This window comes from Halichoerus grypus, chromosome 2 (assembly GCF_964656455.1).
Source record: "Halichoerus grypus chromosome 2, mHalGry1.hap1.1, whole genome shotgun sequence".
Lineage (NCBI taxonomy): Eukaryota > Metazoa > Chordata > Mammalia > Carnivora > Phocidae > Halichoerus > Halichoerus grypus.
The window spans coordinates 145,628,225-145,654,254 of record NC_135713.1 but is presented as its reverse complement, the minus strand read 5'-3'; the positions used below and the strand labels follow the sequence as shown (position 1 = coordinate 145,654,254).

Sequence of the window (26,030 nt, the reverse complement as noted above, 5' to 3'; positions counted from 1 at the left end):
ATCCTTGGCCCGGCTGGACCCTTCCCCTGACTTTGATAGGCTAATGCTTCATCCACTTCACACTCTCTGGGATTCCTTGTGTGGCTCCGGACTGGTCTGGTCTGCATGAAATCACAAATATTTCACTGCTTACCCCTCTGACCTAGGCAGACACCAGGAGTCTCCCTGTTTCAGGCGTGCTTAAATTAACTTCTTGTTTGGATGGAGGCACAGTGTACTATGACCCGATGTAGCTCACCCAACCTCTTAATGACTGAACTCAAAGCAACTATAAACGTGCTTCTTCACTGAAAATTGACGGTTTGCGATGAGATTCACATTAATCAATGCTGAGTCTAAGAAAAGGTCAGTCAAAACACAGGCAGGGAAGTGCCAAGACATAAAAAGCCAGCAATAGGATAAATGCTGCTGCTATGGTCTGAATGTTTGTGTCCCCTCCTCCCAAAGTCATGTTACAATCCTAACCCTCAAAGATTATGGTATTGGGGCGGGGGTGGGGCTATGAGAGGTGCTTAGGTCATGAAAGCAGAATCTTCGAGAATGGGATTAGTGTTCTTATAAAAAAGTCATCACAGAGATTCTTTGGTGCCTTGATCTTGGACTTCCCAGCCTCTAGAACTATAAGAAACAAATTTCTGCTATTTATATACCATCTAGTGTGTATTTTGTTATAGTAGTCCAGATGGACTAAGACATCTGCTAAAATATAAAGACAACCAAGAGTTTCTGACAAAATATTAAGTTATCTTTACAAACAATAACATGTATTCTAGTATCTGTTATCTTTGAGGTTTAATGTTGCCCAAAGAATTTAGATTATGATCCATATCCTGCTTTTTTTTCCCCAGGCACTGGGCTGGTCCTGCGGATGTAGAGACAGGTAAGATCTTGTCATCAAGGAGCTGGCAGACTAATAGATCTGCAGGAAATAAAAATCTGGCAAAAAAAGAAAATAAATAACACATGATAAAAATAGCAGACACAGGACACAGATGAGAGAGGAGAGGGAAGGGACTGACTCTGCTTTGAAGGATTAGGGAAGCTTCAGAAACAAGAGTAGTTTCAGCAGAGGGAAGAACAGGTGCAAAGGAACTAGTCTGCACTGCCCTCTGCAGCAGAGGGCGGTGGGCCCAGCTGGACAGGTGGGCAAAGGTAAGGGCTGCACCAGGGTTTGCCCTTCACACTAAGGAGTCCAGACTTGATCCTGCATTTTAGGCAAAGGAATAGCAAACTCAGATATGCATTTTGGAAGATCACATATTCTTTTAAATCAGGAGTTGGTAACCTTTTCTGCAAAGGGCGAAACAAAATATTTTAGGCTTTGTGGGCCATATATGACTCTGTCACTAATTTTTGTTTGCTTTTAAATATCCTTTTACTTTTATTTTTTTTTATTTTTTTAGAGACAGCGAGTACAAGGGGCAGAGGGAGAGGGAGAGAATCTTAAGCAGGCTCCACTCCCAGCATGAGCCCGACATGGGGCTCGATCTCACAACCCTGAGATCATGACCTGAGCGGAAATCAAGAGTTGGTCACTCAGTCAACTGAGCTACCCAGGGCCCCCTAAACGTCCTTTTAAAAATGTAAAAACAATTCTTAGCTTGCAGGTCATACAAAAACAGACTGCAGGCCCAGTAGTTTGCCAACCTTTGAGAGATAATATCCAAGAGTCAGAATTAATTTAGGATGGTGTGATAATGGCACTATGGTTATGTTAGAAGTGTCTTTTTTTTTTTTTGGCAGACAAAAGTATGCTAGGATGAAATGGCATGATGTCTGAAATTTCCTTCAAAATACTTTAATAAAGGGGGGCCTGGGTGGCTTAGTTAAGCATCTGCCTTCGGCTCGGGTCATGATCACAGGGGTCCTGGATCGAACCCCGCATCAGGCTCCCTGCTCAGCGAGGAGTCTTCTTCTCCCTCTCCCTCTGCCTCTCCCCCTGGCTCATGTTCCCTGGCACGCTCTCTGTCAAATAAATAAATAAATAACATCTTTAAAAAAAATTTTAAATACTTTAATAAAGAAAAAATAAAAAGGGAAAGGTGAGACAAATGTAGCAGAACCATGATAATTACTGAACCTGAGCTATGGGCGTATGGAGTTCACTGTACTATTTTACTTTCCCGTGTGTTTAAATTTTTTCATAATAAAAAATAAAAGAAAAAAGGATCACTCATACTAGTTGCAGTGGATTAATGAATGGAGAAGAGAACTCAGTCACAGAGTCTGGAGGAGATTATTATAAGCCAATCAAGAAGACTGATGTGCCCTACAAAAATACCAACAGCATTTTTCAGAGATCTAGAACAAACAATCCTAAAATTCGTATGGAACCAGAAAAGACCCTGAAAAAACAAAGCAACCTTGAAAAAGAAAAGCAAAGCTGGAGGCATCACAGTTCCGGACTTCAAGGTACATTAAAAAGCTCTGATGAACAAAACAGTATGGTATTGGCACAAAAACAGACACATAGACCAAGGGAACACAATACAAAACTCAGAAATGAACCCACAATTATATGGTCAATTAATCTTTGACAAAGCAGGAAAGAATATCCAATGGAAAAAAGACAGTCTCTTCAACAAATGGTACTGGGAAAACTAGCCAGCAACAAGCAAAAGAATGAAACTGGACCACTTTCTTACACCATACACAAAAATAAATTAAAAATGGATGGGGCGCCTGGGTGGCTCAGGTGGTTAAGCATCTGACTCTTGATTTTGGCTCAGGTCATGATCTCAGGGTCATGAGATGGAGCCCCGTGTCAGGCTCCCCACTCAGCGGGGAGTCTGCTTGAGATTCTCTCTCCCTCTGCCCCTCCCTGCACTTGCATGCGCACTCTTTCTTGATCTCTAAAATAAATAAATCTTTTTAAAAAATGGATAAAAGACCTAAACATGAGACACGAAACCATAAAAGTCCTAGATGAGAACAAACAAAGTAACTTCTTTGACATGGGCCAGAGCAACTTCTCTCTCAATAGTCTCCTGAGGCAAGGGAAACAAAAGCAAAAAGAAACTATTGGGACTTCATCAAAATAAAAAGCTTCTGCACAGGGACGGAAATAATCAACAAAACTAAAAAGCAACCTACAGAATGAAAAATGTTTGCAAATGCATATTTGATAAAGAGTTAGTATCCAAAATATATAAAGAACTTATAAAACTCAACACCCAAAAAACAAATAATCCAATTAAAAAATGGAAAGAGATAAACAGACATTTTTCCAAAGGAGACATACAGATGTCCAACAGACACATGAAAAAATGCTCAACATCACCCATTATCAGGGAAACACAAGTCAACAGTACAAGGAGATACCACCTCATACCTGTCAGAATGGCTAAAATTGGGGCGCCTGGGTGGCTCAGTCGTTAAGCGTCTGCCTTCGGCTCAGGTCATGATCCCAGGGTCCTGGGATCGAGCCCCGCATCGGGCTCCCCCCTACTCAGCGGGAAGCCCGCTTCTCCCTCTCCCACTCCCCCTGCTTGTGTTCCCTCTCTCGCTGTGTCTCTATCAAATAAATAAATAAAATCTTAAAAAAAAAAAAAAAAGAATGGCTAAAATTAACAATACAAGAAACAACAGGTGTCGGTGAGGATGCAGAGAAAGGGGATCCCTCTTGCACTGTTGGTGGGAATGCAAGCTGGTCCAGCCACTCTGGAAAAGTGTGGAGGTTCCTCAAAAAGTGAAAAATAGAGCTACCGTACGACCCAGCAATTGCACTACTGGGTATTTAACCAAAGCACAGTGATTTGAAGGGGCACATGCACTCCAATGTTTATAGTAGCATCATTTACCACAGCTAAGATATAGAAACAGCTCAAGTGTCTGTTGACTGATGAACAGATAAAGAAGTGGTGTAGATGTATGTACAATAAAATATTACTCAGCCATAAAAAAGAATGAAATCTTGCCATTTGCAAGGACATAGAGCTAAAGTATCATGCTAAGCGAAATAAGTCAGAGAAAGACAAATAGCCGTATGATTTCACTCATAAGTGGAATTTAAGAAACAAATGAGTAAAGGGGATAAAAAAGAGAGAGAGACGCAAACCAAAAAACAGACTCTTAACTCCAGAGGACAAACTGATGCTACCAGAGGGGAAGTGGCCGGGGGACAGAGGAAACAGATGATGGAGATTAAGGAGGGCCCTGGTCGTGATGAGCACCGGGTGTTGTACGGAAGCGCTGAATCACTGTATTGCGCACCTGAAACTAGTATTACACTGTATGTTAACTAACTGGAATTCAAATAACTTAAAAAAAAAAAAAGACTGATGTGTTGGCTAAGTCATATATCCCCCACGACACAAGAGAATAATCACTCTAAAAGCACAACCCCTGCATAGAGCAGGCTGGAAAGGTTTAATCTCTTAAAAGTTCTACAACCTGGATGGGAAACTGCCCTCTAACTCCTCTCTAGTTGTCAGCAGGAAGCACGACCCAACAGCCAAGTTTAGACCCACTCCTTCCAAATTACGCATGTCCCACAACCTCTGGACACCTCTGTACTTGTTGCTCATATTCTACTACCAATGCCCCAAAAAGCCCGTGTACAGAGTGAGAACCTGCCCCTAATTCTTGCTGTCCCTGCCCCCGGAGTCAGGAGCCACTTCTCAAGAGCCTGGACAACTCACAAGAGAACTGTGGCTCGCTCCGGCCAGAGTCCTGCCCATTAACAGGCTGCAACAAGCAACACATCTGCAGCTGCTCCGATCTCCAGCTTACGTAACCCAACGTCCCACAAGTCAACCGGCCGTCGAGTGGGACACCTGGATTCTGTACCTAAGTTCTTGGATACTGTATTTAACTGGAAATGACCAGAGAAAGAGGAAGAAACAAGGCATGTGAGCACAAAACGCTGACCAATTCAGAAGAAAGAATACCCAGGAAGTTGGAGAATGAGACGGACGAAAGATGGGACCAAGAAGTGAGAGAGTACACAGGCGAGAAGAGGGAATATGGCGTGTGCTTTAGTTACTACTGCGTTTAGTTATGAACAAACTACAAATGGTTAACATGAGTTGGTCCTATTCCTTAAAAGCGGAAGTAAGGATTAAAGGTGGTTTTTCCTTAAAGTAAAAAATGAAACGGAACATTCTCGTACCTGGTAGCGGTGAAGAGATTGCTAGCCATCCTGGGGGAAAGGTAAGCAAAGGAGACTCTGAAAGGGAGGCCGAGAGGCGTTCTGACGCTAGGGGCAGACAACGGCCGGAGGGGCGTCGGCAACATCAGGTCATTGGGCTAGCACCCGGCCGGCATCGTGGCGCAAACCCAGGAGGGAAAACTACTTGGTTTTACGTGTCCTTCAAACACGCTGCAGGGGCCGTTACAATGATCTGGCACATTTAACATTTACCACACGCCGGCTGAGTTAAGGTAAGACAGAATTATTTTGGTGGATCGGTCCTGTAGAGACACTCGCTAACGTACGCCCCGGGAGAAGAGTCAGAGTGCACCCTGCTGCGCAACAGAAGACGGGAAACAACCCAAACGGCTCTGAACAGACCTAAAAAATTACGGAGCACTCAAAGCGCCCAAGCGGCAGCCAAGCCGACGCCACAGCGCGGTCGTCTGTTGGCGCTCTCGTGCGCGGACGCTCCCCGACACCCGGCAGGAGGACGCGCCTCGCGGCCCGGGAAGGGGAACCAGGCCCGCCCCCGCCTGCCGGCGTCCGCACGAGGCCGACGGCCACCCCCCCCCCCCAACGTGAGCGCCAGCGCTCCGGGCGTGGGAAGGGGCCCGGGCGGGGAGCAACCTGCGCACCGGCGTCCGCTCGTAGTCTAGACCCCCGAACCACACGAACGCTAAACTGCCAGCGAGCACGCTTAAAAACTTACGAACAAAACCAAACCCTCGCGCCTTCGGAGGGACAACAGCCCGGTGGCCGCCCGGTCACACGTCGGGAGCAGGCTGCGCACCGAGCGCCGGCCCCGCCCGCCACCCTTCGCGTCCCCCCCGTCCCCGCGTCCGGGGCTCGCGGACACCCCCGGCCGGTCACCTCGACTTTGGGAGCCGGGCACGCCGCTCCCGCCCCGTCCGCACACGGGTGAGCTTCCCCAGGGCGGGGGCCTGGAAGCGGCCGCCCGGGGCTACCCCGCACCTGCGGCAGGAGCCTCTCAGCACCCTCCGCCACCCGTGGGGGGAAGGGAGGGGCGCGGGGGCTGGGGGATCGAACCGGTCACCCCGGGGTCCCTCTGACGCCCCCAATCACTCTCAGGGCCTAGGGCCGCACTGCACTGCGGGCGGCACCCCGACGGCGTTCCTGCAGCGCGCTCTGGTCCGGGGCTCCCCTCCGGGCCGCTCGGACGGCCGGAGCCGGGCCCCAGAGACGCCGCTGTGCCGCAGGGGCACGCCCCGCACCCCCAGGCCGGCCTGACGTCCTCCCGCCGCTCCACTCCCGGGGACGTGCCTCCTGGGGGGCGCAGGGCAGCGGGAACGCTTCCCCCACTTATCCCGCCCGAGACCCGAGGGGCAGCCGCGACCCCGCCGCTTAGGGAAGGGCGTGGCAGGCGAGGGCCGGGGGCGGGAGCGCGGGCAGCCGCGGACTCACGTACTGGCTGTGGCGGCGCCGCGGGAGCCCGGCCGCCGGACGGACAAAAGCGCGGACGGCCCGGCCGGAAGGGCCCGCGCCGGCTCCGGGGTACTTCCGAGTCCTCTCTGGGACGCCGGAGGACGGACTCGCTGGTCCCTCCCCGTCCGGGCACGTGACCCGTGCTGCGCTCGGAGGGCGTGGGCGGGCAGCGAGGCTGGTTTGTGTGTGGCGTGCCCCGTCCGTGCCTCGTGTCGGCCGTGGGGCGCCGCCGGGGAGTGCGGCGAGGCTGTAGGTTTTCGGGGAGTTTATTCGGGGTGGGGCTGAGAGTAAGGCAAATGAGTGGCTGGGTAAACGGCGGACGACCTACGTACCTGAACACAGAGCCCCTTACAGAGTGAGGCCGCGGGGGCGCCCCGGGAGGAGGCGGAGCGGGGGGGGGGCCCTCCGACAGCTCGGCCCGGGGCAGGCGCGGCGGCCGGAGAGGAGCCCGGGCTGCAGGGGCGCCGCGCGGGCGGGAGCGCCCCGGGACCGGGCTGCACCCCCCGGCCGGGAGGACTTTAAAACTGATCCTCTTTACATGAAGTAACATCTAGATGTTTTTCCTCTGAAGTCTGAGTAATTGCAAGGGACGTACTTTGGCTCGCTGGGAATGCTGCCGTTTAAAAAAACAAAACCGCTGATTTCGGACGTATGCAACGGACTCTGAATCCACGGCGATGTAATACTCTCATTCGCTTTTAACAGAAAAATTTTACATCGTTTCAGATTTTTCCTTGAACCTATCTTTTTTATTTTATGTCCCTCACAGGATTTCTGTCTTAACCTGAAATATTTTCATTCTCACTGAACGTTAACCTAATGTAAAATAGTTTAATGCCTTAAATTTTATTGTTTAGCATACATCTCTGTAATGAAATTAGAAGTTTACTTTTTTTCTTCTCACTCAAATGTTAATTGTTTTCTGGATTATTAGCAAAATTATGTATATTGCTAAATTTTAATATCAGTTCTTAGACAAAAGTTGAAATGTTTGGAAGCAAACTTTTAATAAGGAACATTTTAAAAAACAAGTTAGGCAAAGTGCTTGGATGAAGGTCACTTCTAGCTGGAGTGAGCTCATGTTCAGCATCAATTCTGTCTAATTTTCAATTTTTATACACGTAGGTGCAAGGTAAATAGAGGGAATAGAGGGGGTTTCCTTGTAGCAATGGGTGCTTGATCACATTTGGCTCCATGCCAGAACTCCACGCCTCTCAGAGTGAGTCTGAGCCAATGTGATGTGTGCTGTGTTAGAGGAGACCAAGACAGCTGGGAGACCCTAAGAAGGAGCGGAGACCCGGCCCTTTCTCAAGCCGTGCAGTTTTAGGCAAAAGCACATGCAGGGATTGAAGCTTGGGAGTGGATTCCCCTAGAGCTACCCCAACAGGTACCCTGGCCAGTATGTAGCCATACACAGCCCTTCACATGGGACTCGTGTAGCTGAGGATCTGTTTTTTTGTGTTTTTTTTTTTTTAGATTTTATTTATTTATTTATTTTTATTTAAGAGAGAAGGACAGAGATAGAGCATGAGCAGGGAGGAGAGGGAGACGCAGGCTCCCTGCTGAGCAGGCAACCCGAGGTGGAGCTGGATCCCAGGACACTGGGGTCATGAGCTGAGCAGAAGGCATGTGATTAACCAGCTGAGCCACCCGGGTGCCCCTGAGGATCTGTTTTTAATTATCTTTTATTCCAATATGCACATGTAGGGGTGCCTGGGTGGCTCAGTCCCTTAAGCGTGGGACTTGGTTTCGGTTGGGGTCATGATCTCAGGGTTGTGAGATCAAGCCCTGCCTGGGGCTCCCTGCTCATCAGGGAGTCTGCTTCCCCTCTCCTTCTCCCTCCCCCCCCCCCATTGGGGCATTCTCTCTCTCTCTCTCTCTAAAATAAATCTTAATCAATCAATCTTAAATAAATAAATAAATAAATTGGCACATGTAGCTAATGTTCTCCATACTGGAGAGCGCGGCCCTAGAAGTTGCTTCAGGCGGTCCTCAGGAAATGCTGCCCGAAGAATTCACACGATGAAAGCTTCTGGTGTTAGTCGGCCTGTCACCTATGGCAGGGAAGACTGGGTTTTTCTCTTTAGGCAGCAAGGTGCCTAATATTTATGCCCAGGTTGGGAGGTTTTGCTCAATGAAAGATTGTATGCGTGTGGGAGGAATCACTGGGAAGCTGAATAAGTCATCTTAATTAAAGTGATATTATTTTATTTATTTATATTATTTTAGGTGATAGTTTTTCCTCCATGAGCTTTGTCATACTTCAGGCACCCTTTGTTTGGCCTTGTGTCTACACACACACATGCTAGCCTTTTCCAGTACGTGTCTTTTCTGGATATCTACAAATCAGAGCAGAACGTCTACCCTGCCCAGATCAGTATGCAAGCCATTTTTTATATATGGCTACTAAGCACATGAAATGAAAAAAAAATAAGCACATTGAAATGTGTCCAGTCTAAATTGAGATGCGCTGTAAATATAAAATCCACATCTGATATGTAAGACTTCGTAGAAAAAGAGAATGTAAAATAATATTTTTAAATGTTGATTACATGCTGAAATAATATTTTGGTTTTATAGGGTTTGATAAATATATAAAAAATACATATCATTAAAATGATATCATTTTATGATAAATCATTCAAATGAATTTCACCTATTTCTTTTTATTTTAGGTGTGTTTACCAAAAAATCGGAAGTCATTTATAAGGCTCACATTACATTCTATTAGATGGTGCAGCTCTAGGAGCCCAGTAGGTACAGCGATGACATCGTCCTGAGTTTGCTCTTGCTCTGGAGCCCATCTACCTCCTTTGAAGTAGTTCAAGTACAGATGAATGTTAAGTCCCAAAGGAACTTAATACCAACTCCACTTTTAGTCATTGAATGTGGTCACGAATTATTAAAATAAAAGTCCCCCTCCCACTATAACATGTATCAAGCTCATTATATAAAATTTGGAAAAGAAAGAAAAATTAGAAACATTCACCACTTTTAATCCTGTTACCTAGTGACTACTGTTAACATCTTAAGAAACTTCCTTTTCTACTATCAATTTGCAGATGTTTTTCAGATGGTTGTAAGAGCACTACATCTGCAGTTTTTAGGTACTGTTTTTACAAATATTATACAGTATCATTTTCATGTAACAACTCTTTGTGATGCTCCATTGAACTATGATCTCCTTAACTCTTCTGTTGTTGATCTTTGAGATGCTTTCCAACGGGGTCTCAATCAATCAATCAATCAATCAATCTGTGCTGTAATAAATAGTATACAAAAGCTTTTACCATGCTTTCCTTGGAACAGTTGTCAAGAAGATTAGAGAATCAGACAAGGATGAAACCCATCACTACCATTATTTCCTACTACAGATGGATAAGGGGGAAAAAAGTAGAATATAAATAATGGAAAGCAGGAGTATAATTATCCTATTTGTAGATAAGAGGATTTTATTTGTGGAAAGCCCATGAGACTCATCAAAAAAACACAAACCAAAAAACCTCTAGAATAAACAATAAAAGAATTCTGTAAGGGGTGTGGTTTCAAAATTAACATGAAGAAATCAATATTTTCTTTATGTACAAACTACAATTAAAGTAATGGAAGGAAAGATTACATTAACAACAGAAGCCAACAAGCAAAAGACCAAATACCCAAGAATTAAGAAGACACATCCAAGACCTACGCAAAGAAAAGTTGCAATGCTCTAGGAGTCACAAAAGATGAAATAAATTTATGGAAACATTCTGGATGCACTATTTGCATGAATGGAAAGACTTGTTATCAGAATGATGTCATCTCTTTCTAAGTTAATCTATAACTGTAACGATCCCAATAAACAATAGCAATGAAATCTTCAGCAACACACAGTTGATTCTAAAGTTCATGTGGAAAAAAAGATCATTTGTTTCTATCTAGAAAGTGCCTGAAAAAATAATACACGTGATGAGGATGGGGCGTTATTATAGCATATGAACAAGCTGGTGTAATTCAAAGACACAAAGTCTAAAAATAAATCCAGTCAGGTCTTTAGTGTTTGATAAAGGTAGCATTTCAAATCAGTGGGGAATAGATGGTGTAAGGACAACTATGAAGCATTAAGGAAAAATGAGGTTGGATTTAAACCTCAGTCTTTATATCAGGATAAACTCCAGATGTATCAAAGACATAAAATGTGCCCACATTATGGGGCGCCTGGGTGGCTCAGTCGTTAAGCGTCTGCCTTTGGCTCAGGTCATGATCCCAGGGTCCTGGGATCGAGCCCTGCATTGGGCTCCCTGCTCAGAGGGAAGCCTGCTTCTCCCTCTCCCTCTTCTCCTCCCCTCTGCTCACATGCTCATGTAATCTCTCATGAATGAATAAGCAAATTTTTTTTTTAAAAAATGTGCCCACATTAATGATCCATAAAAGTAAAAACATACTGCTGCTTCTACCGCCTCCATAAAAGTATTAGGGAAAAAAAGAACCACAGACACACATACACAGGAGATTTCTTTGATCATTTTAGAGTGGGGAAGGTTTTGTTTTGTTCTCTTCTCTGCTATAACACAAAATCCAGAAATCATAAAAGTAAAAACTAATTAATTCATATACATAAAAACAAAATATTTTTGTATGACAAAACCACCATAAGTAAAAAAAATATTGGGGTCTTATATCAAAAAAGATAAATTGAAGGAGCTTGGGAAGATGTCAGACTAGGAGGACCCTAAGCTCACCCCCTCCCACATTTACAACTAGAGATCATCCACATCCAAGTCAATAAACAGGAAAGCAATCTGAAGACTAGCAGAACAAACTCCACAACTAAATACAAAGAAGATGCTGCAGTTGAAAGTTTGGGAAGGTCAGTGAGGTAGAAGGAGACTGTCTGCAGGGGGGAGGGAGCTGGATACATGGAGAGGGCAGAGAAACAGGCCCTGGCACCAGAGAGCTCACATGGGTTAGACTAATCCCCATAATGTTTGGCTGTAAAATCCAGAGGGACTGAATTCCATGAGTTTGTAAAACAGTGGGACTTGAAAAGTCAGTTAAAACCTGGAACTTTGAAAGTCAGCTCACCCCGCACTGGACAGGCGGGGAGGGTAAGTGACCGTGGGGTCACCACCCTTAAAGAGATAGCAGCCTGTGTGGAGAGGCAACCTAAAAATGGCAGTTTGCACAATTCGAGGGGCAAACAGGAGACAGATCTGTTCACACTGATTTCAGAGAGTGCTGGGAGCCTTCTCCAAACACAAGGGAGCTGGCAGGTGCCATTCTCCTCCCTCCAACCCCAGAATAAACACAGAGCCATCTAAGGGAGTCTGAAGACACCTGCTACCTAACTTGCTAGCAGTGCACCAAGCCCCACCCGTTCTCCTAAAGACTCACCCGCTCCAAGCCTGCTAGCCTCAGCCCCGAGCTCTGGGTGAATTTTTTTTTAAAGCCATGCCAACATCCAGACCAGTCACCTGGCACACAGCTCCATCCACTGTAGGGCTTTGGGGGAGCTGACATAGGACCAGTGGCCCAACTCAAATTTTACTAACACTGCGGCCCCACTCCCAAATTCCCCAGCAGCCATGCCCCCTCGGAGCTGGCCTGCTTGGGTCCTCCTAACACCACAGAGAGCAAGCACGACCCACAACAGGAAGACAGTCAGCACAGACAACAAGGGCACTGAAAAGAAAAGTGTCTCAGACACAACAGCAGAGTGTAAGCAACACACACAGGATACTCTCCTGAAATGCCAGGTTCTGGGGAACAGGGGGCACCGAATGCCAGGGCACTCCAGGATCTCTTCTTCATAAAGTCATTACTTTCAAGAGTGGAAGACACAGCTGACTTTCTTTCTTTCTTTCTTTTTTTCTTAAGATTTTATTTATTTATTTGTCAGAGAGAGAGAGAGACAGAGAGAAAGAGAGCGAGCACAAGCAGGTGGAGCTGGAGCGACAGGCAGAGGGAGAAGCAGACTCCCCGTGGAGCAGGCTCCCCGATGCGGGGCTCCATCCCAGGACCCCGGGATCATGACCTGAGCCGAAGGCAGACGCCTAACGACTGAGCCCCCCAGGCATCCCATAGAGCTGACTTTCTTAACGTACATAAACAGAGAGGCAGACAAAATGAGCAGACAAAGAAATTTATCTCATATGAAAGAATAGGACAAGGCCACAGCCAGAAATCTAAGTGAAACAAATATAAATAACATGCCTGATAGATAATTTAAAGCATAAGGAACTCACTGGACTTGAGAAAAAAAGTGGAAGATGTGAGAGAGACCTTTAACACAGATAAAAGGAAAAAACATAGCAGAGATAAAGAGCACAATAAACGAAATGAAAACCCAGTTGATGGAATGAACAGCAGGCTGGAAGAAGCAGAGGAATGAATTAATGATCTAGAAGACGGAATAACGGAAAGAAAGGAAGCTGAACGAGAGAGAGAGAAAAGAGTTATGCAAAATGAGAAGAGACCCAGGGAACTCAGGGACTGCATCAACCATAGTAACATTTGTATTATAGGAGTCCCAAAGAAGAAGGAAGAGGGGAACCTGGTGGCCAAGTTGGTTAAGCATCTGACTTGATTTCAGCTCAGGTCGTGATCTCAGGGTCGTGAGATGGAGGCCCCTGTGGGGCTTCATGCTCAGCAGGGAGTCTGCCTGAGGATTCTCTTTCTCCCGCTGCCCCTCCCACTCCTGCTCTCTCTCTCTAAATAAATAAATCTTTTTTTAAAAATGGGCAGAAAGGGGCGCCTGGGTGGCTCAGATGGTTAAGCGTCTGCCTTTGGCTCGGGTCATGATCCCAGGGTCCTGGGATGGAGTCCTGCATTGGGCTCCTGCTTAGCAGGGAGCCTGCTTCCCCCTCTGCCTGCCACTCCCCCTGCTTGTGCTCTCTCTCTTGCTCTCTCTCTCTAATAAATAAATAAAATCTTTTAAAAAAATGGGCAGAAAACATGAATAGACATTTTTTCAAGAGAAGACATACAGATGGCCAACACACACATGAAAAGATGCTCAGCATCACTCCTCATCAGGGAGATGCAAATCAAAACTACAATACCACCTAACACTTGTCAGAATGGCTAAAGTTCATAACACAAGAAAGAACAGGTGTTGGTGAGGATGTGGAGAAAGAGGAACCCTCTCACACTGTTGGGGGGAATGCAAGCTGGTGCAGCCACTGTGGAAAACAGTGTGGAGGTTCCTCAAAAAATTAAAAATAGAACTACCTTGGGGCACCTGGGTGACTCGGTTGGCTGTCTGACTCTTGTTTTCAGCTCAGGTCATGGTCTCAGGGTCATGAGATCAAGCCCTGCATTGGGCTCCTTGCTGAGCGTGGGACCTGCTTGGGATTTTCTCTCCCCCTCTCCCTTTGCCCTTCCCCCACTTGTTCTCTCTCTCAAAAAAAAAAAAAAAATAGAACTACCTTATGACCCAATAATCGCACTGCTGTCTATTTACCCAAAGAGTGCAAGAACACTAATTCAGAGGGATACATGCACCCCTGAGTTTATACCAGTATTATTTACAATAGCCAAGATATGGAGGCAGCCCAAGTGTCCACCCACTGATGAATAGATAAAAAAAAGTGGCGTGTATATATATACATATATATGTATGTATATATGGAATGCAATTTTCTTCAGCCATAAAAAAGGAATGAAATCCTGCCATTTGCAATGACATGGATGAAGCTAGAGAGTACTGTGCTAAGTGACATAAGTCAGTCCGAGAAAGACAAATGCCATATAATTTCACTCATATGTAGAATTTAAGAAACAAAGCAAACAAGCAAAGGGAAAAAGGGTGGGGGAAGAGACAGAGAGATAAATCAAGAAACAGACTCTTAACTAAAGAAAACAAACTGATGGTCACCAGAGGGGAGGTGGGTGGGGGGATGGGGGAGATAGGGGGTGGGGATTAAAGACGGCACTTGTCATGATGAGCACCAAGTGTGTATGGAATTGTTGCATCACTAAATTACACACCTGAAACTAATATAACACTGTATGTTAACTGGAATTAAAATAAAAACTTTTAAAAAAAGGGTAAGTGTCCCCGATACACAAAGAGTTCCTCCAAAACTGATAAGCAAGACCAACAACCCAATAGAAAAATACATTCACAGAAAAGTATTCAAATGACTCATAATAAAAAATGCAAACCCAAAAAAGCACAGAGATACCATTTTTTTCTCTTATCAGAATGGCAAATATCCAAAAGTTTGATAACAAACTGTGGTCGTGAGAACAGAGGGAAAGCCCTCTCCCTGCCCTGCTGGTGGGAGTGCAGACTGTCTCAACCTCCAAGGAGGTACTGGGCAGAATGGGTCACCACACACACACACACACACACACACACACACACACACCTTTTGCTGCATCAGTTCTGCTCTAGAAATCCACCAGTGCTGGTGTAGTTATACACCTGTGAAATCGTGTGTGGAAATTTTTGTCACCGAAGCATTTTTAAAAGTAAAGATTGAAAAAAACTCTGAACATCCAAGGTAAGGAAGTGATAAAAGAAATTATTATAGTTCTGTGTGTATTAGTTTGCTCGGGCTGCCATAACAGAGCACCACAGACTGGGCGGCTTAAACAAGAGAAACATACTGACTCAAAATTTTGGAGGCTAGAAGACCAAAAGCAAGGGGTCAAGAGGGTTGGTTCCTCCTGAGAGCTGGGAGGGAGCACCTGTTCCATGCGTCTCGCCCGTGGTGGGTTGCTGGCAATCTTTGGCGTTCCTCGGCTCGGGTTCGTAACAACCCATCTTTGCCTTCATCACCGTACAGAATTCTCCCTGTGTGCATGTCTGTGCCCAGGTTTCCAATCATACTGGGTTAGGATCCCAACTACTCCCAAATGACCTCATCTTAAATAATGACGCCTACAGTGACACTATTTCCCAATGAGGTCACACTCTGAGATACTCAGGACTTCAAAATGTGAAATTTCGGGGGGACGTGATACAACCCATAACACCATGCAAAGGGCTAATATTCAGCCATAAAAAGAACCAGGAGGCTCTTTATGAGATGGTGGGAAAGTCTGTAAGATGCAAAGAAATCAATTCCAAATTACACTATGCTATACTTTGTGTAAGAAAGGATGAAAAGGACATGTACATATTTGTATGTGTTCATAAAAATATCCCTGAAAGTTTGCACCAGAAATCACTAACATGGGTGTCTGCGGGGAGGTACCCGGGTTGCTGGAGTAGAAGGATGAAGCAGAATTTTTAGTGCATATCTTTTTTATACTCCTTGCATTTTGGACCATGAGAATGTACTATTTATTAAAAAATACATTTATGCATAATAAAATAAATTTAATCAGATTGCTAAACTATTCTCAAGAAGAATTATACCAATTTATGAAGCCCCCAACCATGAGTACAGAGTGTTTTATATGCTCGACTCTCCAGGATTGGGTTTTAGCAGGTTTGTTTTTTCCTAAATCTGCAGGCAAAAAAAAAAAAAAAAAAATCATATATGATTGTTTAATTTACTTACCCTTACAGTGATATCCTCCAGGGACCACCTTCCCTCCTTAGATCAAGTATAGTCTTTTTGTCTGACATAAGAACACATTCTGTTATCAAAGAAATTCACCTTTTGAATTTGCCATAAATGTTGCTAATGTTTTTAATGTCAGTGAGTTCCTTTCACATATGGAAGATTTAAAGGGATATGTAAAATCTGTGTGTGGCAGGTACACCGTTGAGCTGCCAGAGAGATAGGAATGAACCTGGAGTTACTTGAATTATCAGCGGTTCTTAAGGATTACTCACAATCCCTGGAAAAAGATCTAGAAGGAAGAGCAGCCCAACTACCATTCTCATTTGTGGGCCCTGTGCAAAAGGGGATGTGTCTTTTTTGCAGAAGTCCTGACTGAAACTGCATCTACAATGATAATTAACAATAGTGAGCACTTTTGGGTGCTTATTTGGTGCAAGGTTCTGTTCTAAGTGGTCTGCATATATGGGTAAACTACTTCTTAACAACCCTACGATGAAGGTACTGTCTATATAATCCTATTCTACAGGTGAGGAAACAGAGAAGGTAAGCAATTGCCCAAGGACACACAGCTGGGCAGTTTTGACACTGGGATCTTTAACATCTTTCGGGGACACCTGGGTGGCTCAGTCGGTTAAGTGTCGGAGTCGGTTTCGGTTCAGGTCATGATCTCAGGGTTCTGAGATCCAGCCCCACATCGGGCTCCGCGCTCAGCGCAGTCTGCTTGAGATTCTCTCCTTCTCCCTGTGCCCCTCCCCTTCTCTCTCTCTCTCTCAAATCAATCAATCAATCAATCTTTAACATCTTTCAAATGCTCTGTCCTGAGAACATCTTTGGCACCTGCTGGTCCAAGCCCAGCTGCCTGGTCTCCTCCTGGAGATGCCATTCTTCTCCATTCGTCACTCACAGACCACAGGGCACCAATACCAAGAGGCCATGGAGATGCCACTTGGCAGGAGGAAGGAAATGTTTTTTAAAAAGAGGCAGAATTGAACTTCCTGTTGTATACATGGGCCAACTCACAGTTATATAAGGCTTTGGAGAAGTTGAAAATCAGAGGAATTGTACTTCATTCCCCTAATTCGGAGGGTGAGCTCTTGGAAAATGACATCCTGCTCTAAGGCATTTGTCTTGAGTCAGTGTTGGGCTCTGGGTTTCTTTTTTTTTTTTAGTTCTTTATTTAAATTCAATTTAGCTAACATATAATATATTATTAGTCTCAGAGATAGAATTTAGTGATTCATCAGTTGCATATAACACCCAGTGCTCATTCATCACGTGCCCTCCTTAATGCCCATCGCCCAATTATCCCTCCCCCCCCCACCCTCCAGCAACCTGTGGTCTGTTTCCTAGAGTTCAGTGTCTCTTATAGCTTGTCTCCGTCTCTATCTTTATCTTATTTTATTTTTCCTTCCCTTCCCCCATGTTCACCTGTTTTGTTTCTTAAATTCCACATATGAGTGAAAACATATGCTATTTGTCTTTCTCTGACTTATTTCACTTAGCACAATACCTTCTAGTTCCATCCATGTTGTTGCAAATGGCAAGATTTCATTCTTTTTGATGGCTGAGTAAGATTCCATTGTGTATGTATGTGTGTGTATATATATATACCACTTTATCCATTTCATCTGTCAGTGGACATCTTGGCTCTTTCCGTTTGGGTTCTGGGTTTCTTATGGGGCTAGGTAGCTGTGTAAACCTATACTGGTACTTCACTTCCCTGGGTCTCAGCTTCCTCACGAGGATAATAGGTAGGAACAATACCTACTCTGTAGGGTTGTTGTGAAAATGAAATTAGTATATGTAAAGCACTTACAACAGGCCTACCATACAATAAGCATTACATCAGTATTAACTATCATTGTTGCTGTGGTCACATTCCTACAGACACTGGGTCTTGAAGGGAGTGGATCATCCCCCTTTATCCACTGGGGAAGAGATAGGACCCAAGGACTTGGAAGAGAGACTTTATGCTGGGTCATAATTTGACTCCTTCTTCTCCTTGGATCTGGCTCTTTCAGAGTCCAGAGAAGCATGTAGGGGAGCAGGCCAGGAGCTAGCAGGGGGTGCCCTGTAGGGGCCCTTAAGACTGCCCAGGGTCTGTAGGTGTTGAGTCTTGTGAAACATGATAGCCTGGTCTTGCCTGGGCTATGGACAATCATGGTCAAGGCTCAGGTCCATATTTGTACCTGCATGATGGGCATGGTCCCTACAACCCTGGTGATAATCTGTCTATACAAAGAACCGTAACTAAGCTGGAGCGAACAGCAGTGTAGACACACGCACAACCTGGGGAATATATGGAATACCCCAGTGACCCAGAGACAAGCTCTAGAAAGTACTAGTCCTAGAAGTACCACAGCTACTACTTGTTACAGGTACTAGAAAGGGGCAATGGTTCCATCAGGATGGGCTAGACTAAGTGGCAGTAACAAATAAACCCTCTATCTCAGTGGCTGAACACAAGGTTTATCTGTTACAAATGTAAAGTTCTGTGCAGACCAGACTGTCCTTCTCCATCTTGCAGCCATGAAATCTGGAACATGTGAACTTCAGTGTTGTCACGGTAGGGGGACAGAAAGCTGGAAGATCCTCTGGGATATTTTTAAGGGACAGGCCTAGAAGTGCCTTATATCCCTGAGGCCCACGTCTCTTGGGCCGGAACCAAGTCATAAAGCTCCCTTCTAACTGCAAAGGCGGCTGGGGGTACGGAGCTTGTGGATGTTTGGTGAACACTAATAATCTTGCCACGGTCAGGGAATCTCAAAAAGGGGGAAAGAGAGAGGCCCTACGGCCACACTGAACTCTTGCACCCTGACCTGGCATCACCCAACGAGGTGGTCAGGAGGCCTCATCCATTACATGGGATGGTGACACTTACATTCAGGTACTCAGGAATCTTTCATTAAACTTTGGAGGGTTCTTTCCCCTCCAAGGCCCACTTATGTTATATTTTCATTTATTTTTTTTATATCTTGCTGTTTGTTCTTTGTATTAGCTGTGTGTGGCTGTGTAACAGACTACTTGGTAGCTTAAAACCACTAACATTTGTTAACTCACAGTCTCTTTGGGTCAGGATTTGAAAGCATCTTAACCGAGTGGTTCTGACTCAAGTTATCGCATGAGACTGTCGTCAAGATGTTGACTGGGGATGCATCCCCTCGGAGGTGCGCCTGGGGGTGGAGAATCTGCTTCCAGGATGGCTCCTCACATGGCTGTTTGCAGGCAGCCTCCGCTCCTCACCCTGGGTCTCTCCGTGGGCCTGCTAGAGTGTCCCCCTGGAACGGCAGCATGTGATCAGAGAGAGAGCAAGGCAGAAGTCATAGTGCTTTTTATGCTCTAGTTTCTGAAGTTGCACTATGCTCTTTGTTAGAAGCAAATCACTAAGTCCAGCCCACCCTCAAGGAGAAGGGAATTAAGCTCCATTGCTTGAAAGGAAGAATGTAAAAGAACTTGTGAACATATTTCAAAACCACAACAGTCTTCCTAGAATTCATTTTAGAATATGAATCTCTTTCCCTTTCGAAGAGCTGATTGCCGCATTTTTGTATCCCCTATTGATTTGAAATACTTTATTTCATCATATAAATTATTATTTAGAGGGGCGCCTGGGTGGCTCAGTTGGTTAAGCATTGGACTCTTGGTTTCGGCTCAGGTCATAGTCTTAGGGCCATGAGATTAAGCCTTGTCGGGTGCCACGGTCAGTGGCAAGTCTGCTGGAGATCCTCTCTCTCCCTCCGTCCCTCCCCTGCTCTCTTCCTCTCTCTCTGTCTTAAATGAATGAATGAATGAATGAATCTTTTAAAAAAATTCTTATTTAGAAAAGGGTCTGCTATAGGCATTGACCTGTTAGCTAGTCTCATGTTTAAGTAGCATTATTTAGTGCAGCAGTCCTAAAACTAACCCAGACCACAAATTCCAAGTATTCTAGGCTTTAGACATATAAGTTATTGCAATATACAGTACTGAGTGCAACAATAAAGTGGTAGGATGGGAATTGGGAGAGGTGGAATGTAAAGGCTCCCCAAGAGAGAAAGTTAACGCCAACTATCCTTGAGGGCGTAGCAACTAGAGTAGGCCTGGCAGCGATCATGCCCAGGGTGAGGTAAACCAGGTGTGTGTGTGTGTGTGTGTGTGTGTGTGTGTGTGTGTGTTTTGAAGGAAAGCTCCACATACAGGACTTGGTGATAGATCAGACAGACTATGGGGGAGGTGGCAGGAAGAATTGCAGTTGGACTCCATCTTTTGTTAGAAATTCTGAACTTTAGGTCCTGGGACTTCATTCTTCAGGTGTGGGGCACCATAAAAGATCTGAATCATGAAAGCAGCAACATCTCATCTGCATCCCGCAGAAATGGCCCCTGGTCCAGTCTAAGACGAGGTACTGCGTGGGGCACCGGGTCAGAAGATGGGATGGTAGGGGGAGAGAGGTGACTCAGGCTTCACCTGTGAGCACATCCAGGCCATTTGCCAGGACCAGCGTGGGAGGGTAAGGTGGGAGTCTTCTGACTGCAACAGGGAGGGACCTGCTCTGGAAATGAGTGGTTTGCCCCGGGATCTGGGCAGATCCACAGAGCCACCAAGACAGATGGTCAGTGCCAGGACCCCCATCTTCCCCTTTGAGAAGGACACCCTCCCCCAACCCCAAGAGACACAGAAACAGGAGAAAGAAGGCTGCCATCTGGGAATGAAACTATTGAAGTTCAGACATAATAAAGAGAATTAAGTTTTAGAAATAAGCCAAGAAATTGTCTATACAAATGTGATTGAGTTTATAAACATCTCAAACCCTAAAGATGCTAAGAATGCAGTCTCAGAGACGCAGGGCTAGACTGGGATTTCTGTTTGTGAACTATGTCTGATACTGTTGTATGCCCCACCCCTCCCTTAGCCATTCCATCTCCCTTCTCAGCTAATGGAGCCCCCAGATTATAAAGGGTAGCAATACTCCCAAGCCAATCATGATTAGTGTAAGATGACCAAATACAATGATTCTTACTCTCCTTTAACTGATACTCAATTTCCCACCCCCCACCCCACCTTTTTGCAACCAAAGGCCAGGTGACCATTTGGGGCCATTGGGGTGTGTGAGGAAGTCTGCTGTGGACCTCAGGAATGGTTTTTCTTAAAACAAAAACAAAAACAAAAGAAAAAAAAGAAAAGCAGCGCAGGAGAGAGCCGGCTGGTACTGCCTATTCCCTCTTCTTCCTGCTTCAGGGTCCGAATGATGCCTAGAGCTCCTCCTGCCTCCCTGTAAGCATAAGGCAGCACAGCACGATCTGAAGGCAACTCGCTGGGGATGGGGTGTGATGGTTAGTTTTGTGTCCACCTGACCAGGCCACAGGATGCCCAGATATTTGGTCAAACGTTACTCACATGTCTGTGAGGGTGTTTCTGGATGAAATTCACATTTGAATGGGTAGACTGAGCAAAGCAGATTACCCTTCCTGATTTCATCCAATCGGTTGAAGGCCTACATTGAACAAAAAGGCCGACCCTTCTGCAAGTAAGAGAGAATTCTTCCTGCCTGGTGGCCTTCAAACTGGGACACTGGCCTTTTCCATGCCTTTGCCTTGGAACTGAAATGGTGGCTTTTTCTGGGTCTTAAGGATGCTGACCGGGGCTGGCTGCAGATTTTGGGACTTCCTGGCCTCCATAATCGCCTGAGCCTCTGTCTCTGTCCCCTATTGTTCCTGGCTCTCTGGAGAACTCTAATGCACGGGGCAAGCCTGATTCTCCATTGGTGCAAAGATAAAAACGCACGAGGAAATGCGGAAGCTACCGAAATACGAAGTGTTGGGAGAACAGACTGAGGTTTTCCGTGGAAACCACCGCAGACTTTGCAGATACTAGAGCACTCTCCAGCACCCTCAAGGACGGATTTGGCCCGCGAGCTTAAAAGGAATTTGTGGACTGGTGACTACGCGTCACACGTGTCAAGGGGACAAAAACTTTCCCTCTGTGCTTAGACGTGGCGGCCAGTAGCACGTGAACTCACAGAAGACAGACAAACAGGAGGAAAACGGCATAGAATTTTATTCAAACTCTGCCCACAATTCTACTCCGCCGCGCGGGACGCTTTCCCCGCCGAGGCCGCCCCGCGCGGCCCCAGCGCAGGCGACTCTGCGGACCCCCCGGAGGGACGAGGCGGGGGCGGGGCAGAGGCAGCTTCCGGGCCAGGCCCCGCCCCTTCCCCGCCGCTTCCCCGCCGCCCCGCGCTGGGGTTGGGGGCGCCGGCCTCCCCCAGCCCTGCGCGCCGCTCGGCGCAGTCAGAGCGTGCAGCCGCCCTGGGAGATGTGTGCCCGCGCCCGGCCTCCGCAGCCCCGACGCCCCTCCGGCGCCTCAGACGACCCGCGGCGCCCCGGCTCCCGCCTTGCGCACGCGGAACCAAGGCAGAGGGGCTGCTGCGGCGCAGCGCTCGCGAGGCCCGCCGGCGCAGTTCCGGTGCCGCTCTAGGAGGGTGGGCGGACCGCATCTCGCTGGTTCTGGCCGCCCTGCTGCCTTCTGACGCAGAGAGCGTAGGGTTCCTGGTCCGAGGTCTAGTTTAGGATGTCTTAGAGTTAAACCTAAAATGGAGGGTGGCTGTCATACTGTTAGGAATGGTATCGTAACTAGGGGTGGAGAAGTGAAAGGTTTGTGGATAAGAAGGACTATGTAAATCCCGTTTTGCACACAAAGGAACTAGGGGTCTCCAGGAGTAATGGCTGACTGGGGAGGGGGCGAGCCTGACATCCCTGCTGCAGGCAAGAGGAATTGGGGTCGGCCTGAAGCGGCTCCCTTCGGGCGAACGGATCTGAGCTTCAGCGAGAATTATAAGTGCAGTGGACTGAAACCCATCTAGTATGTTTAAATCTACCACCTCATAATGGCACTAAAAAAAAATACCTAAAACCTCATTTGGTGCTAGGGAACCACGTCATTATTTAGAAAACTGGTAAATAAAGGGAGGAAAAGTCAAGCATTTATCCTGTACATGAGTATAACCAAATACTTAACCAGAAGTTTCTTCTCTAAACGCTTCCCTGATAATCAGTGGGGGAAGGATGAGGTTAGGATTGTCACTGAACAAAAAGTGCACGCTGTTTGCAGGACATCAGCCAGTGGACCAGCCCAAGTCTCTCGGTTTGAGAAAAAAACTTTTTTACTACTTGCAACAAGTAAGGAGACAGGGAAATAGTTCTGAAAGCACTGTTTCCCTTTGGGGTTAGTGCAGGAAAATTTTATTCACTGCGCTAGGGGGCAGGGACAGGGTGCTTGATACAATAGGGAACTTCTCAATATTTTGTTAGTTAGGCACTTTGGTTCACCTCTGCAAACTTAGCATGTCAACATGCTAGTGCATACACGATGTTCAATAAATAGCAGAAAACCCTGCGCATAGGAGATCTTAGTATTAGGAGCTAAAAGGGTCTTCTGCACAGGTCCTCAGCTCCAAACAGGCTCATGCAAGGCTGTATCCGTTAGAACTCCTAGCCATATGTCTCCTTGGCGGGAGCTGCTTGTTCTGCAAAACAGAGACATTCTTTCTCTGTTTCTGTCCCTTCTCCCTCCTCCCCTGTGCAGATAGCCTTCTGATCTGAGTAACCCCCCACTGCATCCTAGCTAACAGGATGTCCTTGCCACTGCTAAAAAATGGATGGATGTAGGGCAAACAAAAACAAAAAGACAAGATAAAACAACAAAAAACAACCAACCAAACAGAAAAACCCTGAATCTTATCAAGCCTCTAGATCCAGTTACCAATTTTCAGGAAATACAGGGACAGAGAAACATGTTAAAAGCGATCAAGCCAGTGACCTACGGCAACATCCAGACTACCAGAAAAATTTCATTTTCTTTCACAAAAAATTGCAAGGAAAAATAAAAGGAGAGAGAACTAACAGATTACAAGATACTTAAGAGATGTAGCAACTAATTATAATTTATTATAAATTTGGAATTTATTTGCATGCCAATTAAACATACAGACCAAATATACCTATATATTGTCTGTGGAAGAAAGTGGGGGAAATGAGAATAATAACTGGATATTTGATGATAGAAAAGAGGTATTATTACTTTGTTAAAGATAAGTTATGGCTACTATCACGTAATATCTCTAAAAGGTGATACTTTTATTTTTTAAGATTTTATTTATTTATTTATTTGACAGAGAGAGACACAGCGAGAGGGAACACAAGCAGGGGGAGTGGGAGAGGGAGAAGCAGGCTTCCCGCAGAACAGGGAGCCCGATGTGGGGCTCGATCCCAGGACCCTGGGATCATGACCTGAGCCAAAGGCGGACGCTTAACAACTGAGCCACCCAGGCGCCCCTAAAAGGTGATACTTTTATTTATTTTTATTTTTTATTTTTTTTTTAAAGATTTTATTTATTTACTTGAGACAGAATGAGAGAAAGAGAGACAGCACATGAGGGGGGGAGGGTCAGAGGGAGAAGCAGGCTCCCTGCCGAGCAGGGAGCCCGATGCGGGACTCGATCCAGGGACTCCAGGATCATGACCTGAGCCGAAGGCAGTCGCTTAACCAACTGAGCCACCCAGGCGCCCCAAAAGGTGATACTTTTAGAGATATACACTGAAATATTTATGGGTGAAATAATGTCTGAAATTTGCTTCAAAATTATGTGGAGGGTTGAGGGGTTAGACGAGCATTTAGATGACGGGAGATGACCAGGAATTGGTGATTTAAAAAAAAAAATATATATATTTTATTTATTCATTTGAGAGGGAGAGAGAGAGAGCACAAGCAGGGAGAGTCAATGCGGGGCTCGATCCCAGGACTCCAGGATCATGACCTGAGCCGAAGGCAGACACTTAACCGACTGAGCCCCCCAAGCACCCTTGGAATTGGTGATTTTTGAAGCTAGTGATGGATAGGAATATCGGGGTTCATTATATTTTCCTTTCTATATATCCAAACAATCCGAATTAAAAGTTAAAAAGCAGCTCAGGGAAGGTGTGGTTAGGGGAAGGAACCTTGTCACAGCAATCCCTGCTCTTCAGCTAAGGGACCCTGCACACAGTTCAACTCTGAGCAGGGAAGGATGAAGGCGAAGGCCTTTCCCAAGTTCAAGAGCTTCAGAGGGTGTGTTAAATGAGAAAAGCCTCAATCACATTTTGGAAAGAGGAAGACAGAAGTGAAAGTATTTGGTGGATACACAGACAGACTCTGCACCTTCACCCTCCAGGGTAGGCCTCTGGGTCTCTGCTCTCACAGTCCTTTTCAAATCCACAGCAAGGGGTGCTCTTGTCGATGCAAAAGGAACAAACCTTTTAGAATTTCTGAAAAGAAAGGAAGAGAGTTTTATGTGATCACAAGTGCAAGTGAGGACAGCTGCTCGGATACACAAAGAAGAGAGTGCTCCAGAGAGGGAATGTTTAATCCTGGGTTATATATGTTTTTTTGTTACATCAAGAGTTACAAATCATCATGATGAAAGACATTTCAGAAAAATATAAACTTTATCTTTTGCTTTTAGTCGGTGCGAGGTTGCAGGCTTTGGAGACATGGGAACAGAACATAGGGAGATTTTTACTCTTATCTTTAGTTTGAAATGTTTCTTTTAGGTCATTGGCTAACGAAGCAGAGGTACAATGTGTGCTCAGGGCAGAAAGAGAGCCCGTACTTTGAAGTTTGATGAAGACATTCTGACCTTGGTAAAAGTGTTAGCTTCCTTGGGAGACCAGGCGCAGGGACTACAAATATTAAAACTTGAAATTTTCCTTTATCAGGCTCAGGGTTCCAGCTGGCAGATGGGGCCACATCTCTGCCGCAGGAGAGACACCGAGAGATGGTGGATGGCTTGAGGGGCCACAGGGGTCCCCAGAGCAGAGTCCCGTGCCCCTGGTGCAAGGACCTTAGAACAACTGACGTAGGACCCAGAGGGGGACACACAGGACCAGCGAAGAGGGTCCTTGGGTTTGCTCAGGAGAGACGTCAAACTCAAACCAGGAGGA

The 26,030-nt window shown here is 45.9% G+C and overlaps 1 protein-coding gene and 1 long non-coding RNA gene across 15 annotated transcripts in view; one reads left to right on the top strand and one right to left on the bottom strand.

Annotated features, from left to right (window-relative positions):
* The window catches only part of ZFP62 (ZFP62 zinc finger protein), a 39,813-nt gene extending 33,114 nt beyond the window's left edge, over positions 1-6,699 (bottom strand). For 2 of the 13 annotated variants that reach the window (XR_004918620.2, XR_004918625.2), the window contains exon 1: positions 6,561-6,699. Coding sequence is in view for 1 of the 13 variants with exons in the window: in XM_036096443.2 (XP_035952336.1) it covers position 6,561 (1 nt within the window). In the remaining 12 variants the exon portion in view is untranslated. Of the gene's footprint in view, positions 1-5,110; positions 5,141-5,843; positions 5,956-6,556 lie in introns of those variants that run through there. The other 11 variants (XM_078067673.1, XR_004918626.2, XR_013445886.1 and 8 more) reach the window with 11 other exon arrangements.
* On the top strand, positions 5,956-10,445 carry LOC118538475 (uncharacterized). Of its 2 annotated transcripts, none has more exons than XR_013445893.1 (2): positions 5,956-6,052; positions 9,253-10,445. It is a non-coding gene; the product is annotated as an uncharacterized LOC118538475 (long non-coding RNA). The 2 variants fall into 2 exon arrangements; XR_013445894.1 differs by lacking the exon at positions 5,956-6,052 and adding an exon at positions 6,716-7,256.
* Positions 10,446-26,030: the final 15,585 nt, after the last annotated feature.